This window comes from Camelus bactrianus, chromosome 12 (genome assembly GCF_048773025.1).
Source record: "Camelus bactrianus isolate YW-2024 breed Bactrian camel chromosome 12, ASM4877302v1, whole genome shotgun sequence".
Lineage (NCBI taxonomy): Eukaryota > Metazoa > Chordata > Mammalia > Artiodactyla > Camelidae > Camelus > Camelus bactrianus.
Genome location: NC_133550.1, coordinates 14,227,933 through 14,247,211, shown reverse-complemented (window position 1 = coordinate 14,247,211; position 19,279 = coordinate 14,227,933). Strand labels below are relative to the sequence as shown.

The 19,279-nt window shown below is 49.6% G+C and overlaps 2 protein-coding genes across 5 annotated transcripts; both read left to right on the top strand.

The window, feature by feature from the left end:
* The first annotated feature begins 29 nt into the window (after window positions 1–29).
* On the top strand, window positions 30–3,798 carry IGFBP6 (insulin like growth factor binding protein 6). The gene is made up of 4 exons (XM_074374823.1): window positions 30–555; window positions 2,462–2,601; window positions 2,759–2,878; window positions 3,461–3,798. The coding sequence occupies exons 1-4, from the start codon at window positions 231–233 to the stop codon at window positions 3,581–3,583; spliced, it is 708 nt and encodes a 235-aa protein (XP_074230924.1). The 5' UTR covers window positions 30–230; the 3' UTR covers window positions 3,584–3,798.
* Window positions 3,799–3,939: 141 nt separating this feature from the next.
* Window positions 3,940–17,177, top strand: SOAT2 (sterol O-acyltransferase 2). Of its 4 annotated transcripts, XR_012510590.1 has the most exons (16): window positions 4,007–5,161; window positions 5,595–5,650; window positions 6,164–6,300; window positions 6,623–6,682; window positions 7,029–7,136; window positions 8,592–8,868; window positions 9,292–9,358; window positions 9,920–10,004; window positions 10,509–10,554; window positions 10,763–10,892; window positions 11,309–11,406; window positions 12,456–12,554; window positions 13,247–13,382; window positions 13,917–14,062; window positions 14,267–14,489; window positions 16,565–17,177. XR_012510590.1 is itself a non-coding variant. In XM_010964355.3 (15 exons), exons 1-15 carry the CDS (start codon window positions 5,053–5,055, stop codon window positions 14,315–14,317), a joined length of 1,605 nt encoding a protein of 534 aa, XP_010962657.1. In that variant the 5' UTR covers window positions 4,007–5,052; the 3' UTR covers window positions 14,318–14,725. The 4 variants fall into 4 exon arrangements, 2 of the variants coding, with proteins under 2 accessions (XP_045379481.1, XP_010962657.1); XM_010964355.3 differs by lacking the exon at window positions 16,565–17,177 and having other exon boundaries at window positions 14,267–14,725; XR_006728134.2 differs by lacking the exons at window positions 13,917–14,062; window positions 14,267–14,489; window positions 16,565–17,177 and having other exon boundaries at window positions 3,940–5,161; window positions 12,456–12,859; window positions 13,247–13,383.
* The last annotated feature ends 2,102 nt before the right edge of the window (window positions 17,178–19,279 follow it).

The following is a 19,279-nucleotide window of genomic DNA, read 5'->3' as shown; positions in this document are numbered from 1 at the left end:
AAACTGGGAAGGGAGGAAGTAGAGAAAAGTGGGGAGGACCCAGGTGGAGGGGGGGCCTCTCCAGTCCCACCCAGTTTAGGGAATGCCCCTGCCTTCTCCACCGCCCCCCTTCACCTGGCTCTTAAAGGGCCGGGCCCCTGCCGGCAGCTACTTAAGGCAGAGGGGCGGCGGCGGGCAACAGCTGCGCTACGACTGCTCTGGGAGGAGTGGACGGGGCAAAAATCCTAACCATGACCCCCCACAGGCTGCTGCCGCCACTGCTCTTAACTCTGCTGGTCGCTGCCTGCCCAGGAGGCGCCCTGGCACGGTGCCCAGGCTGCGGGCAGGGGGTGCAGGCAGGATGTCCAGGGGGCTGCGTGGAGGAGGAGAATGGGGGGCCTCCCGCGGAGGGCTGTGCGGAAGCTGGGGGCTGTCTCAGGAGGGAGGGGCAGCAGTGCGGGGTCTACACTCCTAACTGCACCCCAGGACTGCAGTGCCGGCCGCCGGAGGAAGACGAGGCGCCTTTGCGGGCTCTGCTGCTGGGCCGGGGCCGCTGCCGGGCGCGCGTGCCCTCGGGTGAGTCCGCGCCCCGCCCCTGCCCCGCCCACGTGAGACCCGCAAATCTGCCAGCGGGGTCCTGAAGGGATGCGCGCGGGCAGCCCTGCCAGCCTCTGGGTCCTGCGATTGACGCTTCCTCCTCCCCAACTCTGGGGGACAAATTTTGGGGGGTGAAGGGGCAAGTGCGGGAGCTTCTAGAAGTCTGGGGTGCGTCTGGGGGCCCTGGGGATAAAGCAGGGAGGTATCTGACCTCGCAACCTTTTCTGCCCCTCTGCCTATTTTCTCTTGAAGGGAAAGGGAGGAACGGAAGGGTTTAGGGACATGCCGTTTGCCACAGCGGCCCAGCTCTCTTAGCTCCCGCAGCTAAAGAAAGGACGTAGACATTGTTCCCAGCTTCCACTTGGAGAACGAGGGAAGAGAACTCCAGATTCCCAAATCCTGCGCATGTTGAGAAATATCTCCTGTTCTCCTATCAGGGTGTCCAAAGCACCTGAACATGGCGTGGAGAATAGACCATGGCCCATATCCAGAGTTCTTTCAGACTAGACTAGGGTTATGGGGCAGGGGCTGGGGCCCCCCCTCGGGAGGGAGGGATAGAGGTGGGAAAATAAGGAATCTGCCAAATCAGGATTATGATTTAAAGATTCTCAGAACCCTCCACCCATCCCACCCCACCCCACCCTAACCCAGAGAGGAGACTAGAAGACTGAGTCATTGGGTGGGTGGGACAGAAGTGAGTCAGAACCTGAAAGCTGGGGGGCAGCAGGAAGATGGGGAGAGCAGGAGATGCAAATGGCCCCCACTGGAGGCCATCTGAACTCCTGGTTTCTTTCTCAGGAAGGGATGGGAAATCAACTGGGAGTTTCTTTCAGTCCCAAATGCCTGGGTCCAGGCTGCTAGTGGTCCTCCTGGAAAGGGGTGGTCTAGGTCAGAGGAGGCAGCTGGGAGAATGGTCACAGTAGGATGCTGAATAGAGGGAATGAGGGGCAAGGTCTGAGGAGTGTGGAGGAGGAAGGATCAGATTCAGGACTGCAAAGGAAATGGTTATTCGGTTTGGGGTAGTAGGCAGATAGGAGCAGCTGGCTAGGTTGAGAGCTGGGGACTGAGCAGAGCTTGTCTCTGGACGTGGAGAGAAAGAGATGATCACTTCAGAGCTCATAATATCTCACTTTACAGCTGGGGCAAATTCCAAGCAGTGCCTGCTCTCCTCCCTGTCTTTTCTTTGCCCTGACACCCTGACTTTCCCCTCCCGTCCTGAGGTCTCCTCCAAGTCCCTCAGTACCTTTTGTGAAATTTTCTCCAGAGCAAAGAGCACCCTGCAGGTCGGAAGCAGGTCATTCTTGTACCTTTGCAACCTGTTCCCCCCTCCCCTGCCAGCGCCCTGATTAAAGACTGAATAGCGCCGGGTCCTGGATCCACTGAGTTTAAGCTGGGCTGAGCCTCAGGGAAGGGAGAGGTCCCCACTGCAGTGCCCCCAAAGTAACCATGTCTGAGGCCTGGGAGGAGTGGGCTGAGTCACAGCAGGGTCACAGCGGGGACACGCATTCCACTTGGGTCCCAGCTAACCCCCTCGAACCGCCATTGCTCTTCAGCCCCATCTCCCTGGCTTGGTGCACCCCCTGCTGGCCTCTGACGGAAAAGCCAGGTCTTTTCAGCCAAAGCCCAAGACCTCGGGATCAATGAATGTATTGATGTTTGCTTTCCAAAGTGCTTCTCTCTTATAAGCCTTAAAACTAGTCTAACGTCAGGAAAGGTAGTATCACCATATGTCAGAGAGTGAAACTGAGGCCAGGAAGGCAATGGTGGAGCCAGGTTCTAAACTCCCTCCCTACTCTAAAAGCCCTGCTAGTTTCCACTTGGCTCGGGCCTTTGAAATCTGGTCAATTTCTGGCCTCTCTTTCCCCCATTTTTCTTGTGGCTGTAGGGGAGAATCCTAAGGAGAGCAAGCCCCAGGCAGGGAGCACTCGCCCACAGGACGTGAACCACAGAGACCAACAGAAAAATTCGGGAACCTCTACCACTGCTTCCCGGTCCAATCATGGGGGCATTCAAGACACTGAGATGGTGCGTTTGGGGCTGGAAGCGGGCAGGAAGGGTGGGGATCCCTGGAGTTTCCCATCTGAGACTGCTCCCTTGGGCTTGGAGAAGACTCCCACATCAGTCCTGGATGCCTGGCTGGCGGGGCCAGCGGGCTTTGCAGCAGAGCTATACCTCCCCCCAGGGCCCCTGCCGCAGACATCTGGACTCAGTGCTGCAGCAACTCCAGACCGAGATCTACCGCGGGTCTCAAACCCTCTATGTGCCTAATTGTGACCATCGTGGCTTCTACCGGAAGCGACAGGTAAGGCCATTCCTCTCCTCCCTTGGTCTGTCAGTCAGTACAAGGGTCCTACCAGGGACTGGGAGAGGGGGACTTACAAAGTTGCATAAATAAGACCCTGCCCCTGCCTTTAAGGATCTCCCAACTTTAGGGCCTACACAAATACAGAGAATAACCAACCACAGCAAGGGAGAGGAGTTTGACTATCTCAGCAATGCCTAACTCAGAGGTTCACAAACATGAGGAGCATCAGAATCAGCGAGAGGGATCTATACGTGGGTGGCTGAGCCCTGCCTGCAGAGCCTGAGAATCTGCATGTTTAACATGGTCCCTAGTGATGCTGATGTTGTTGGTTTGGGAACCATACTTTGAAAGCTACGGTTCTGGCTTAGAGGGATGGGCACAATTTGGTGGGTGAAGAAAAGAAGCCATGGAAGGGAACCCAGCGGGCCTCACTGTCCTGAGAACACTCAGATGTTGCTGCATACTTAGACTACACACTCAGACTCAGGAGTTCACAACCTGTCCCCGACCCACGGGGCCCCTCTCATCTCCTGCTGGAGTCTTGGGCCGCACCTCTGATCCGTGTTCCTCTCTCCCCAGTGCCGCTCCTCCCAGGGGCAGCGCCGAGGTCCCTGCTGGTGTGTGGATCGCATGGGCCAGCCTCTGCCCGGGTCCTCAGACGGCAATGGAAACTCCCCCTGTCCCACCGGAAGCAGTGGCTAAGGCTGGGTGGGGGGCTGCAGGGCGCTGGCAGGAGCGTGGGGCTGTCATCTTGGGTTATTTGTTGAGTGATGAGTAACTCAGGAACCCAGAGCCCCACACTTCACCTTCAGGCCTTGCCCCATTGTCCTCCTCACCTCTGGGACCTCACACATGGAAAGATTGCTGGTGTTGTCTTGGAGTGTTAATAAAGCTGTGTTGGGGGTCTCTGGCCTACATCTCTGTGTTCACCTCTCACATTTCTGGAGTCCCTGGCCCTTCTCTCTACTCCTTGTCCAGCCCCTCATAGCAGCTCTCTTCTGCGGACTACCTTCAGTCCTGCCCACCACACTCAGAATGACGGAGACAGCCCCTGGTGGATGTTTCACACCCTCAAGCCTCACCCAACTACCCACCAGGGAGGGGGAGGCGGGGGTGGGGGCGGGGAGACAGAGGCCATGGCCTGAGTCTGAGGCTGTGACCTTGTTTCTAATACTGATCTTTGGACACAAAGGGAGAGGAAGGATTGACAGTTAATCCCCAGCGGGAACCCAACAAAGAGGAACTCTCAAGGCACTCTTCTGTTACTTCCTACTAAAAAGGGAAGGAAACTATTATTTACTGAGCTCTTACCACGGGCTAGGCCCTGGACCATGTGCTTTTACCTGGACTACCTCATTTTGGGCTTACAGTAACCTCATGAGGTAGGGACTTTCGCCCCTGTTTTTCAGAGGAGGAAACTGTAGCTTAAAATATTTGGGTCATTTGCCTGAAATTCCACAGCCAGTAAATGATCCAGGGAGGATTTAAATCTGGTTCTTCTGTATGTGACAATGACTGGCATTCCTCAGGTGCTGAATGTTTGTTTTCCCTCCTTTCTGCCTCCCTGCTAACCCACACCGGTGTGGGGGAGAGTTGGTGTTCAGGGGCGCTGGCGCCTAGCACTTCCTGGAGGGGCCACAGCACCACAGTCGTCACAGGTGCCAACCTCCTCAGACTAACGATCACACGCACACAGAGCTTTCAAGATGACAAGGCTCTTTCACGTTCCTTATCGTGGTTTAAGGGAGCTGAGTGCCCTGATACCTGAGGATGTTTCTGACTCCTCCCTAACCTTCAGCCTACTGGGAATGAGACTGGAAGGCAGCCACACCAGGTGACAGGCCTCAGAGAGGCAGAGTCCCCCTCCCCACGACCTGTATAGGTACAGAGCCACCATTCCTGCGGGAGGGAGCTAGGCATCTGGGTGGTGGCTGGGCCGTTTGTTGGGGGGTTGCGTTCATCCCTGCGACAGCCAGGAGAGCCTGTAGCCTGTAGCTGAGATGGCGCTGCCTGCTGGATGGTGACTGGATAACCTATAACCCCTCCTCCTGAAAGGACTTTGGTGTTTGGAGTTGTCAGAAGAGCTCAGTGAGATAAGAGCTCAGCCAGGCAAACCTGAAGGGAGGGAGGGAACACTCATTGGCCACCACTACCCAGTCAGGACTCACATCATGGAGCCAAGGGCGGCCCGGCGGCTGCGGAGGAGAGAAAGGCTGGGAGGAGATCAGAAGGACCAACCCTCCAGAGAAGGGGAACCCCGCTCTGGGAGTGCAGCCGGAGGTGGGGATGTGCTGTCGAGAGGGGGCTCCTGTTACCTTCAGTCCTTCCGGCTGTCCTGGGAGGCCAGCCTCTGCCCCTAACTACCCAGCTGCGGGAGGGAGGAGAGAAGAGCTATTCAGTGCCATAGCCTTGCCTTATCTTTATGACTTACCTGAGGGGGTGATTAGCGTAGCTTCCTGTCTCCTGGGTACCCTGTTTCCAGTAATGTCATCAGGCTCCCTGCTTGCCAGTGGCCTCCTCACCCCCTGCAAAAATAACTTCCCCTCTGATTCCCACCCCCTACCGCACCCCCCAGCCATGTTACTAGATCTTGACTGGTTGCGGGGCGGGGAGGCTACTGAGTACACAGAAAGCACTTCCTGGACAGAGAATGCCTCTGGGCCTGCATGAAGTGGCAGAACCTTAACTCCTCCCCTTTGACCCCTTCTCCTAGGAAACACTGAGACACACAGAGGCCCAGACTTGGTGCAATGGACCCGACATATGCAGGTGAGGGATGTCAGAGGTCAGAGATAAAAACAGACAGGTCCTAGAGAAGAGGGAAGGAGGGGCGAGGACTGGCTTGGTGATAAAGACAATTTGTCCTTGGGTTCAAACCCCACAGATCTGGTTAGAGCTAAGGGTTAAAGTGGAAGGGTTTGAAACACAGGTTATCAGGGTAGAGGCCAAAGACTGGCCAGTGAACAGTCTTCTGTTAATGGAGCTAGAGGTCAGGAGAGGAAGGCTGGGGTCAGGGAGGAGAGAATGCGGTCAGAGATGATGAGGTGGTTGGGGTTCAGACCTGGGGATGGGAAGGATATTTCCTGGATCCTCACTGCTGCCCTGGGAAGCCAGAGGGAATTAAGTTTGGGGGGAACCTCTGGGCAGGAACCCTGCTTGTTCATCTTTCCATCCCTAGCACTTAGCAGTGTGCCTGGCATAGAGAGAGGCTCCATAAATGTGTGGTGAATGAGAGGGTGACTGGCTGGAGGGATGTGGGCCCCGCCCCGCTTTGTCCTGTAGGCTGTGAAGGCACAGTTGCTGGAGCAGGCGCAGGGCCAGCTGACGGAGCTGCTGGACCGGGCCATACGGGAAGCCGTTCAATCCTACCCACCACAAGACCGCCCAGTGCCCTCCATCCCTTCAGATTCCTTGAGCAGGTAAGCGTCTGAGGAGACAGGGGCTGGGGCATGACTGAGCAGCCTCTCCATCCTAAGGACTGTGAGCTGCAGACATTATTTCACATGCCCTTTGCCAGCACTGCTGTGACCCTTACTTCAGCCTTCCCTCTTCTCCCCTTATTGCCTCTGCCTCCCTGACCCTGACCTTCCACCCGGTCCTGCCCTCTGGCCTTAACCCTGACATTCCCATACCGTACTACTGCCCTTGGCTCCCAAGTATTGACCTTCTGCAAGGCGCCCTGCCTTCTGCCCACTGCCTTCTTCCTTTGTGTCCTGACCCAGAACAACTGTCTCAATTCAGGACTCGGGAGCCATCCCTGGGGAAACGGAAAGTTTTCATCATCCGCAAGTCTCTGCTTGAGTAAGTCAGGGGTGAGGACATGGAATGGGAAGAAAAGAAAGTGCTTTGGCCAGGGGTCCAGAACGCCTCATTTCTCATCTTCAGGCTCTAGGTGGTTTGGGGGAGGACTTCGAGACAGTTTCTAAGGTTCCGTTTCTCCATTTGCCCTGGGTATGATTGTGGAAGAAAGGCCACTAGGATAAGTGTCTGGGCTGGAAAGGGCTTTGGACAGAAGTCCCAGCCATATTTCAGCCTTTAGCTGCAAGTTGCCAATCACTACGCCCCATCTCCACATGCGTACAGTGCCTGAGCTAGTCTGCACGGCCTTGCAGACTCTTCCACTGACATTCACGCCCCGTCCCTCTAGTGAGCTGATGGAGGTGCAGCACTTCCGTACCATCTACCACATGTTCATCGCTGGCCTGTGTGTCTTCATCATCACCACCCTGGCCATAGACTTCATCGATGAGGGCAGGTAGGCATCCCTCCCGCCCGGGATAAGCACACAGATCAGATCAGACCTCTGGGTCCCCAAGTGCTTCACCTGACACCAGCCTGAGCACAGGGCCTCTCTGATTATTGGACACATGTCAACATTGCTTCCGACAACCTTCCCGCCCAAAATACCCTCTTAGACTTCTTCCTTCTATAGCCTTGGGTGGCCTTTGGTCTGGCTTCCCAGGGTCAGCCCTCTGGAGACACTACGCCCCTACTCAAATAATTCCCAATTGGACCGTTGTCCTGAAGCAGACATAATGTGTATATACACACACACAAGCACACACTCCTTTCCATGGCAGTGCTGTTCAGTTCAGATAACCTCCACTGAGCCCCTTCTAAGTACCAGCCCCTGGGGCCAGAGAGATGAGAGACCAACTCCAGCCCTGTCTGCAAGGCACTCCCAGTCTTGTGGGAAAGACAGACACACACACCCAAGTGCCTTGGAGGGTCGCTTCCCCTACAGAGCCCCTCCCCACTCTGGGGAAGAGCCTCAGAGGGCTGGAAACCCCTGTGGGTGTCTGGATTTGCATGACCCTCGCCTCACCCTACACATGGCTTGGGAAGCAGTAAAAGGAAGAGAACCAAGGATCTGCATGTTCAGCAACAGCACTGCCTTTTGGTAAAATTGTTGTTGTTAATTACATGAGTATTACAAGGATCAGAAAAAGTTTCAAATATATGGAAGTGACAGTTCCCCCCCACCATCTCAGACTGCCCCCAAGAGGTAACATTGTTAATGGTTTTGAGAGTTTCCCTCCAGAGCATTTTTCATGAGTTCAAGTCCAGATATGTATAAGAACCAAGGAGATGTATTTTGTAGGGGGTTACATTAATGAGATACTTACTGCACCTATTGTCTCCTTTTCATTTCCAAATGACCTGTCTTAGAGATCTTTCTATGTCAGTCCATTGTTTTTAATGACTGCAGAGTCTGGAAGTGCCTGCTTTTGTTCATTTAATCCTTTACTAATGGGCATTAAGGTTGTTCCTAATTTTTCATCATTACAAACCACTCCTAACCTAAGCAAACAAAACATTCAACAACCTTTCTATTAACTCAAGTCTACAGCTCCAGCACTCCAAAATGACAAAAGTTTCAAAAATCAGAGTTAAACTTTAAAACCTCATATCTTAACACCAGTGACCTGTGAAGTACTGAACCCTTCTGCAACGCCATACAATTCACAAAGGGCTCTACAGGTCATTTGGAAGTAAAGCCATCCCACGACTGAGTCTCCTTGGGCAACACGCTGTGCTAGAAGTCCTGAGCAGCAGAGGTGGGGACCTCACCTTGAACACCTTCAGAGATGGGGAGCTCACAACCTTGGCAAGATGCCTCAGTTTATCTTCTAAGAGCTCCGGCTGCAGAGGAAGGGGACAAGGATGGGCCTCACATTTGTCTACTTTGTCTCTCCATCCCCACTCCAAGGCTGATGCTGGAGTTTGACCTACTGATCTTCAGCTTCGGACAGCTGCCCTTGGCGCTGGTGACATGGGTTCCCATGTTCCTGTCCACTCTGCTGGCGCCCTACCAGGCGCTGCGGCTGTGGGTGAGGTCTCAGGCCGGAGTGGCCTGGACGCTACGGGTGGGCCTCGGCTGCTTGCTGCTGGCCGCGCACACCGCGGTGCTCGGCATCCTCCCGGTCCACGTAGCGGTGGAGTATGAGCTCCCGCCAGCCTCCCGCTGTGTCCTAGTCTTTGAGCAGGTGATGGGCGGGACCAATGGTGGGGCGGGGCCGCTGGGAAGGAGGGCATTTGATAATGTATTGGTGGGGGCGGAGCTAGTTACTGGGGCGGAGTTCTTTGCAAGGGACTTGAGTGAACAAGCAGGCTTCAAAGAAATGTAAATGAAAGGATGAATGCTACACAAATAGAATCAGACTCCGCAGAGACACAAGGGGTTGGCTGGCTGGAAGCTCCACCCTTTCCAGTACCCCTCTACCCTCGATTCATGCCAGCAGCCATTTGTGTTAGACTATAAGACCGCCTGACTAAATGATAAAGTATGGGCTTTGACCGTACAGATTTTACAATCTGCCCGCCCCTCTCCCCTTCTCGAGAACACAGAGAGGTTAAGTGATCTGCTCAAAGCAACACAGCACCTTACCCTCTTTTCCATTCCATCTCAGGTCAGGTTCCTGATGAAAAGCTACTCCTTCCTTAGAGAGACGGTGCCTGCGACGCTTCGCGCCACAGGTGAGGCCTTTGGCTGGCCCGGATGGGAACTCAGTCCTCTTGGTTGGTTGAATGAAGCCAGCAGGTGCAAGATCCTCATAGAAGCTCCAACTTTCTAAGACCATCTTGCCCTCGGGGCACAGCTTTGGCATTCTCTTAGGTCCTACCTCGGAGAGATGGCAACTCTGCTGCCCAGGACTTCTGGCACATACTTATTTCCAGGTCTAGCCTGGAAAGACCCAGGGTATGAGAGCCTTGGATTAGGAAGTCAAAACAGGAGGAAAGAGTGAATGGGTGATGCAATTTGTGGGTGCCAAATGAAACTCTGGCAACCGCAGGTCCTGCGCCACCAAATGTGCTGCCTGGAATGGAAGCAAAAGAGGGGTATTAGCAGGTCCAGCTCTTGCTAGGTTTCATATCCCCTACCCGACCTCCATTCCATCTCTAGCTTCTCATCCATCTCCCCAACCTCTGTCCTACCCGCTCTATTCACCAGCCCCACTCCCTACGCCCAGCGTCCCTCCCACCTGTGTCCTCTCTCCTTTCCCCATTCACTGATGGACTCCTCTTACTCCTCCCCAGGTGAGGGCATCCGGGCCCCTAGTTTCTCCAGCTACCTCTATTTCCTCTTCTGCCCCACACTCATCTACAGGGAGACTTACCCCAGGTAAGACCCTGCACCCCCTTCCCCAAATGCCCAGGCCCATCAGGGACCTAGCCCTTCTACCCTCCTCTCCCTGAGATCTTTAGCCTCATCCCAGCCCCTGGCCACTCCCTCAGGAAGCATCCCATAATAAAGATGCGGAAGAAGTGGCAGGTAGACTACCCCTCCTCCTTCCCCAGGCCATGGTGACACAAGGGTGACTGACTGTCCTGGTTCACCCAGGACTGCCCCAATTTTAGCGCTAAAAATCCTACATCCCGGGAAACCCCTGAGCCTGGGGCAAACTCCAGGTGGTCGGTCACCTTAGTGGACACTCAAGCTTAAAATCCATTTGTCATCTTTGTTATGGAAGGTCCAGAGCGTTCTAGACCCCCACCTCCCCAGATAATCCTCCCAGGCCCTAGCAATTGAGGGAGTTGTGGAGAGAGGGCCCCAGATCCTGGGCCCCAGCCTGGGCAAGAACAAGATAAAAGGATGAAATACATACTATCCCCATTGCTGCTGCAGGACACCCAGCATCAGGTGGAATTATGTGGCCAAGAACTTTGCCCAGGTCAGAAGGTGGGATTGAAGGGTGGACTACTCGTGACTCATGGTGGCTGAGGGGCATCTCTGGGAGTGAAGTAGGGGAGGCTGGGGAAGAGGTCAGAGGGTGGTGCTCAGGGAAGAGGAGGCAGATGCTGGGCCAGAGTCTAATTCTAGAAGGAAAGGGCAGCTGCCAGTGACTCTTTTCAAAGTTTTGTCCTCCATCCCCTCCCCAGGCCCTGGGCTGCGTGCTCTATGCGTGCTTCATCCTGAGCCGCCTCTGTGTTCCCATCTTTGCCAACATGAGCCGGGAGCCCTTTAGCACCCGTGCCCTGGTGCTCTCCATCATGCACGCCACCTTGCCAGGTACACCCACCAGAGGCAGGGCTGCACCCTGGGGAAGGCTTAGCAGGGAACTCCTCCCTTCCCTCACTCTTAGTTTCAACACCTCACTCTGACTCTCCCCTGACATCTGTCCCCTCCTACAGTTGCTCATTGTCAGGGTCTCAGTTCAGATTGCCATCCACTCCCCACCTTCCAACCACTCTATCAACTCCCAATGGCCAGTGGCTTTGACATTCATCGTTATATCCCCAACAGCTGGCACGGGCTTCAGGAGCAAATGGATTGAATGAATGAATGCATCAGTTGGTGCATGATTAACAAATGATAGGAACCAGGGCCCTGGTTGCTGGGTGAGAGCTTCCTGAGGGGGCTCTCAGAGCTTCGTGGGGACCCAGGGGGGCCAGTCTGACCTGCAGCCCCTTGTCTCCACTCACCAGGCATTTTCATGCTGCTGCTCATCTTCTTTGCCTTCCTCCACTGCTGGCTCAACGCCTTCGCAGAGATGCTACGATTTGGAGACAGGATGTTCTATCGGGTGAGGCCTGGACCTGGACCACTTGAGAGCTGGATACAGCAAGGGCTAGGGAAGGATGTGGGGAGGATGGTGGCTATGTAGGCTGTCACCTTGTCACCAAACCAGGCGCAACCGCCCAACATGCCAAACACTGAGACGCCAAGGTTTGCAGCAGAGAAAGTGAGGAGGCAGCCAAGTGAGGAGGAGAGAGAACAGTATCAGATTTGCCTCCCCAAAGGCCAGAGGCTTGAGTTACTTATGAGATGAAGAAGCAAGGTGGTCTCAGGTGTGGGGAAAAGTGATTGAAGTGGAGAAAAGGTGAGGTCATCAGTGGTCTGAGTCACATGCTTCTTCATGGGATGTGTGTTAAAAAACAGAGGCACGTATCAGGTGGAGTTTTCAGCCCTCTGATGTCAAAAGGTCGTTCATCAGACACCTGCATAGGCCCAGTTTTAGGGTCAGTGGCTCCAACCAGTCTTAGCTGACTTGAACTAGACAGGAGCCAACTCCAAGTTTCCAGAAAACGTATGCCCCGTTACTATAGTGACACATACATCTGAGGGGTTATCTATAGGGGCCGGTTAAGGAGTTGGAAAAAAAATAAAGGCAAGCTTGGTCAGTGAAGGGAGGTTATCAGCAGAAGGGTTTTCAACAAGCTGTTCCCTCATCTGCTGTTCTGTAAGACAAGCTAGGAATCTCCCTCAGTCACCAGTTTCTGTTAACCCTATGGGGCATGGTTTCAACCTCAGCTGTGCTGTCAAGTCTCTCACAATGAGAAATGTGCTCCCCTGAGTGTGGTTATAATATCACCCAGCCACCTGGCCGGCCAGGACTAACTGCTTTTGTGGGGATGGTAATTTAGAATCTTCTTTTCCTGAGAGGGAGAGTCGGAGGGATGGTGGGGACCCCAGGTCCCGAAGAGGGAGTTAGGAGGGTGCTTGCTGTCTCTCTCCTGCCAGGAGCCAGCCCTTGTAGAGACGGGGTGCAGGAAGCAGGGGGGAGAAGCTGGGGCCTGGGCACAGATGGCCCTGAGGCTCACCTCCCCCTCCCCTGGCCCCACCCCTTCCCAGGACTGGTGGAACTCGACATCCTTCTCCAACTACTACCGCACTTGGAATGTCGTGGTCCATGACTGGCTGTACAGCTACGTGTATCAGGACGGGCTGTGGGTATGGGCTCTGCCGACCCCCTCAGCGCCCACAGTTAACGGAACCTCTCCACCTCTCTGGGACGTCCTCTCCTTCCCTTTTCCAGACCTAGAAGCCCCTTTGACTTCTGTCTGCCCTCATTCTACACAACCCAATGGGCAGAAAGTCCTTCTTATGATCTAACTTCCCTTTTTCCTTATCCTCAACTACACCCCCCCCCATAGGGCATTTCTCCCCTTCTTAGCCTTCTAAGGAACATGCCTATAGCAATTTTCAGTTACCAGGAATTCTCACATGCTACGCAATCTGCACAGTAACCCTGAGAAGTAAGTATTATCATATCCCCTTTTAAAAATTGCATCTAGTGGGGAGAGTGTAGCTCAGTGCTAGAGCACGTGCTTAGCTGCACAAGGTCCTGGGTTCAATCCCCAGTACCTCCGTTAAAAAAATTAAATTCAAACAAATAAATATGTAAATAAATAAACCTAATTACCTTCCCCCCCCCAAAAAACAAAAAACAAACCAAAAAACTGCATCTAAGGCCCAATGGACTAATAAAATGCTCTTAAATAAGACATGTCAGCCCTTCTGGCCCCAAATCCCATGTTCTTTCTGTTGTACTACACACACCCCTGGCTCCCTTATGGAGGGGGCTTTTTTGTGCCGGGAGCTTAGGGACACTCACTCCACCCTCCTCCCCTGGCCCCTGCCAGCTCCTTAGTGGCCGGGCCCGAGGGGCAGCCATGCTGGGCGTGTTCCTGGTCTCTGCAGTGGTCCATGAGTACATCTTCTGCTTCGTCCTGGGATTCTTCTACCCCGTCATGCTGATGCTGTTCCTTGTCATTGGAGGTAAGCCTGGCCTCTGTCTGCCACTGGAGAGGGGAGACTCCAGAGGGAGGAGGCCTGGAGTCCTGCTCCTGCAGATTCTAGACTGATGGCGGAGGCTGTGTGCCCAAGACAGAAGGGGGTTGTACGTGCCTTCTGGAGGAAGGCGTGAGAGTTGGGGGCCGGGAGGTAGGGGAGACTTGGGAGCAGGGAGGGAGGCAGAATCAGGAGGCAGCCAGGAGGTATCCTGGGGGATGTGGGAAAAGATTTCTGGCCAGAGAGGAGCATCTGAGCAGGGCACACACAGAAGGAGACAAAAGGGTGAAAACTGGTGTGAGGCTGGGAGGTTTAGTATGAGATCCAGGATACTGACATGTAAACTGAGGAATCCTGGTTTTACATGAGCCACCTGAGACCTCTGTGGGTTTCTGGAGCTGGGTTCAAGATCTTCCCCGATGGTGCCTTCCTGTTCCAACTCTTCCTTGTGCCGAGATGGGAAGGCAGCCAGGAAGACAAGATACAGGTATCTGGAGCTGGCATCCTTTCCTTCTGCATCAGGGTTGCTGAACTTCATGATGCATGACCAGCACACGGGCCCAGCGTGGAACGTGCTCATGTGGACCATGCTCTTTCTGGGCCAGGGCATCCAAGTCAGCCTGTACTGCCAGGAGTGGTACGCACGGCGTCACTGCCCCCTGACCCAGGTAAGGGACCATGACCCTTGTTCAGCTCCCCACCCAAGAGGACATGCCTTCGCTTCCCAACAGCCAGCCCCCTATTGTTGCCCAATTCAACAGCCATAATCAGGGGCCAGGGCCTGGTTTGGGGGTGAGGGGCTCCCATGTCTTAGATGTGCGGGATGGGCCCTGAGAGGGAACTTACTCACAATTCACCTTTCTCTGGCACAGACAACCTTCTGGGCGCTGATGACACCTCGATCTTGGTCCTGCCATATCTAGAGATCAGGGTACCCTTGCTGCCCAGATGACACCACCAAGTTCTCTGCCTGCAAAGCCTGGGACCAGGGCTCCTCTCCCCACATTCCCAGACATAGTTCTGAGTCAAGGGGTCCTGACATGCATGTCCCCAGCAGGGAACTCCACGGACTGAGATCTGCAGACCTGTGGGCAGGTGAGCACAGACTCAGAATGGCAGTGGCTCTGTCTTGAGCCCGCATCCCCAGAGATTGGGCCAAGGGCCCCCTCTCCCTCCATGGCTGTTCAGACCTGGGGAGACCTGAAGGACCTTCCAGATTTGTTGAATGTAGTGTAACTGAGAGCAGCTGAGGCCATCAAGGTCCGAGAAGGACTTGTTTCTTTCTTTGTACTCTTTCCAATACAATAATAAATTCCTTGTGTCTCTTTTTATTCATTCGTTTATTCACCCATTCATCATTTGTTGAAGACCCACTTTTGACAGGCATGATTGAAGAGTTGTGTCTACAGAGGCAAGACTTTGTGGGGGCAGGGGCTGTGGGTCTTGGGGGACATGCTCCCTTACCTTTTCTATGCCACCCCCATCTCCCCAAAATCCAGCCTTACCTCCTCTTCCACCTCTACTCCTTCAGCTCACATTCCCACAACCCTTTAATCCTTCTACTCCCGGCTACCTCAATATTTTAATTTCACGAGCCTCAGTTTCCACAGCTATAAAATGGACATTTAACTTTGGAGTGTCTCGACTGTACGGGGACATACCGTTCCCTCAGGCCCCTTTCCAGTCTACTCCTCAACCAAAGGCAACCACTTTCTGATTTTACTCTCATACATTAGTTTTGTTTGTTTTGCAAGTTCACATAAATAGAGCTCTACACTATGTACTACTGTATGAACGGCTTGTTTTGCTGAATATAATGTTTTTTAAGATTATTCCATGTTTTGCACATATCAATTATTTGTACTTTCCTCTTGCTCAGCAGTATTCCATTTATGACTATATCACAATATTTATCCATTCACCTATTGATGGACATTTCAGTTGGGTTAGTATGAATAAGGCTGCCATGAAGATTCATGTACAAATCATTTTGTAGGTACATTTTTTTCATTTCTTTTGGATACATACCAAGATGCAGAACAGCTGGGTCATAGAGGAGATTTTTGCTTGACTTTCTAAGAAACTGTGAAATGTTTTTCCAACATGATTGTATCATTTTACATTCCCACCAGCAATGTATGAGAATTCTAGCTGGGCATAGGACTTCTCACCAATGTTTGATTTTGCTAGACCATTAAAAAAAAATGTTTTTCATTTTGTTTTAGGGGGGAGGTAATTAGGTTTACTTACTTATTTATTTATTTATTTATTTTAGAAGCGGTACTGGGGATTGAACCCAGGACCTCGTGTATGCTAAGCATGAGCTCTACCACTTGAACTATACCCTACTCCCTCTTTGCTAGTCTATTTTAATTTTAGTCTTTGTAATGGAGGGTAATTTTAATTTACATTTCTCTGATAATCAGAGGCATTGAACATTTTTTCATGTGCTTACTGACCATTAGTGTATCTTTTATTATGAAGAGTCTGTTTGGAATCTGAAAAAAAGGATACTATGAACTCATCTACTAAACAGAAACAGACTTGCAGACTTAGTAAACAATCTTATGGTTACTGGGGAAAGTGGGTAGGAGGGGATAAATTTGGGAGTTTGAGATTTATAAATGTTAGCCACTATATATAAAAATAGACTTTTTAAAAAAGTTTCTTTTGTATAGCACAGGAAACTATGTTCAGTATCTTGTAATAACCTTTAATGGAAAAAAATATGAAAACAAATATATGTATGTATGTGCATGACTGGGACATCGTGCTGTACACCAGAGACTGACACACTGTAATTGTACTTCAATAGAAAGAAAGAAAGAAAGAAAGAAAGAAAGAAAGAAAGAAAGAAAGAAAGAAAGAAAGAAAGAAAGAAAGGAAGGAAGGAAGGAAGGAAGGAAGGAAGGAAGGAAGGAAGGAAGGAAGGAAGGAAGGAAGGAAGGAAGAAGGAAAGAAAGAAAACCATGGGGAAAAAAAAGTCTATTTAGGTCATTTGCCCACGTAAAAAATTATACTGTCTTTCTGTTGATTTGTAAGAATTACTCATATTGTCTGGTTGGGTCTTTTATCGGAAATATGTAATATAAATATTTTTCCTAGCTTGTACCTTATTTGTTTACTTTCTTAATGGTGTGTTTTGTTTTGTTTTGCTTTCCCCTTAACAGAGGCACTGGGGAACCCAGGACCTCCTGCACACCGAGCATGCGCTCTACCACTGAGCTATACCCCCACCCTCAATGGTGTCTTTTGATATTTATGCTTATTTTTATATTCTTAGAAGGATGGACAAGAGCCTTGTTACATAGTTTGTCTCTATGGAGGGACACAGTGCTGCTAGGGAATACGGAAGGTTGACAGGCAAACTTTTCACCCTTTTGTATTTTGGGCCATACAAAATAATATTTTGAGTATTATGTACTCAAAAAAGAAAATAAAAATAAAAGAGTTTAGGAGTATCTACACCTGGGTTGCTGCAGGCATGGCTATTTTTAAGCTTTGTAAATCAGAAATTTGTTACCTAAAAATAATTCTCACATACACTGACATCTATTCAAAGATTCTATATTACATCCACTGATCTATTTTTAGTCCAATGCCATAGTGTTTAATTACATTAGCTGTAGAGGACATTCTGGTATCTGGCATGCCAAATCTCCCTTCTGCTTTTCTTTTTCGTGTTTTTTCTTTGATATTCCTACGGACATATTTTTTCATATGGAGTTTAACATAATTTGATCCTTTTTTTTTTTTAAATCACTGTTGGCCTCTTCCTTATGACCTTGAAGAAATGAAGGAACACATGATGGCTGATGTCTGTATCATCAACAAGCTTAAAGAGTTTGGGTAACTTAGACCTCAGGATTGATGCTTGTCATGTAATAAGGGTTCATATTGAGTATTTCAAGATCATAGAAATAACTGTGGTCAGTCTTTTAAAAAATGGATTTGACAACGTATGTTTACATTTAGTTATTGTGTAATAAATTTTAACAGTTTTATTGAGATGTAATTAATATATATAAACTGCATATGTTTAAAGTTTACATTTTTCTAAGTTTTGAATAGGTATACACCCGTGAGATCATCACTACTCACTACAATCAAGATAATGAATAAATTACCCCTGAAAATTTCCTTGTGTCCATTTTATAATCTCTTCCTTCTGTCCATCTCTATCCACCCCCACCATTCCCAGGCAATCACTGATTTGCTTTCTGTTGGCATTAAATTAGTTTGCATTTTCTAAAATTTTGCATAAATGGAATCATACAGTAAGTATTCTTTTCTATCTGGCTTCTTCCATTCAGCATAGCTGTTTTTAGATTCATTCATGTGACATTCGTTCCTTTTTATTACCAAGTATCACATCACAGTTTATTCATTTAACTGTCAATGAACATTTGGGTTGTTTTCAAATAACACCATTACAAATGAAGCTACTGGGAACATTTATGTGTAAGTCCTTTGTGGACATGTGTTCATTTCTCTTGGGTAAATATCTAGAAGTAGAATGGCTGGATCCTAAGGTAGGTAGTACATTTAACTTTCGAAGAAAGTGCCAGATTGTTTTTCCAGGTGGTTGTACCATTATATATTCCCACCAGCAGTTCCTGAGAACTTCAGTTCTTCCACATTCCTATCAACTCTTGGAATGGTCAGTTTTTCTAAGTTTAGCCATTCTAATAGGTATGCAGAAGTATCTCACTGGGGTTTTCATCGCATTTGACTTTGAAATTATAGTTCTACTTCTGAACTTTCTATCCTGTTCCACTGATTTTTTTTTTCTTTTTGGTCTTTATACCAACACCACACTGTCTTGATTACTGTACCTATACAATAAGTCTTAAAAACAGGTAGTACGACCTTGTTCTTTTTCAAAGTTTAGGCTATTTGAAGTCCTTTAAGTTTCCATTATAAATGTTAGAATCAGCTTGTAAACTTCTTTTTTAAAAAAGGGAAAGAAAAGTCTGCTGGGATGTTGACTGAGATCGCACACTGTATCTGTAGATCAGTTTGTATAGGATTGACATCTTAATAAAATTGTGTCTTCCTACCCATTAACACACTATATCTCTCCATTTATTTAGGTTTTCTCTAGTCTACTTTATTAAGATTTTGTAGTTTTTAGTGCACAGGATTTGCACATCTTTTGTCAGACTTGTCCTAAGTATTTCATATGTTTTAATAATGATTTTAAATTTCAACTTTTGATTGTTCATTGCAGTGTACTGAAAACAACTGATTTTTGTACATTGTCTGTGTATCTTTAAACCTTGTTAAATGTACTAATTATTTCTAGGAGTTGTTTGTTTTTGAGGATTCCATAGGATTTTCTACATAGACGATCACATCATCCTCAAATAAAAACAGTTTTATTTCTTCCTTTCCAATCTTGATGCCTTTTATTTATTTATTTATTTTTTGCCTTATTTCACTGCTTAGATCCTCCAATACAACGTTGAATAGACATAATGAGAGCAGACATCTTTGCCTTGACTTTAAGGAGAAAGCATTCAGACAATATTGCCTGTAGGTTTTTCATGGATGCTCTTTATCAAGTTGAAAAAGTTCCTTTCTGTTTCTAGTTTGTTAAGAGTTTTTATCAGAAATGGATTTTTAATTTTGTGAAATGCTTTCTCTGCATCTATTGAGATGATCTTTTTTTTTCTTTTTTAATCTTTTAGTATATAAATTACATTGATTTAACATTCTGGAATAAATTCTACTTAGTGATGGTGTGTTAATCTTTTTATGTATCATTTGTTTCTATTCACTAAATTTTCAAAATGATTTTGCATGTCTGTTCATAGGGGCTATTGGTCTATAATTTTCTCATAATTCTTTTGTCTGACTTGGATATGAGTATAATGCTGGCCTCA

Excerpts from the sequence above, each read along its gene's own strand:
- IGFBP6 (XM_074374823.1), top strand. The coding sequence starts at position 231 with ATGACCCCCCACAGGCTGCTGCCGCCACTGCTCTTAACTCTGCTGGTC. Across the intron at positions 556-2,461 it reads CCGGGCGCGCGTGCCCTCGG|GGGAGAATCCTAAGGAGAGC; the intron begins GTGAGTCCGCGC and ends TTGTGGCTGTAG. Across the intron at positions 2,879-3,460 it reads GCTTCTACCGGAAGCGACAG|TGCCGCTCCTCCCAGGGGCA; the intron begins GTAAGGCCATTC and ends CTCTCTCCCCAG.
- SOAT2 (XM_010964355.3), top strand. The coding sequence starts at position 5,053 with ATGGAGCCAAGGGCGGCCCGGCGGCTGCGGAGGAGAGAAAGGCTGGGA. Across the intron at positions 7,137-8,591 it reads GACTTCATCGATGAGGGCAG|GCTGATGCTGGAGTTTGACC; the intron begins GTAGGCATCCCT and ends CCCCACTCCAAG. Across the intron at positions 10,555-10,762 it reads TGGCCAAGAACTTTGCCCAG|GCCCTGGGCTGCGTGCTCTA; the intron begins GTCAGAAGGTGG and ends TCCCCTCCCCAG.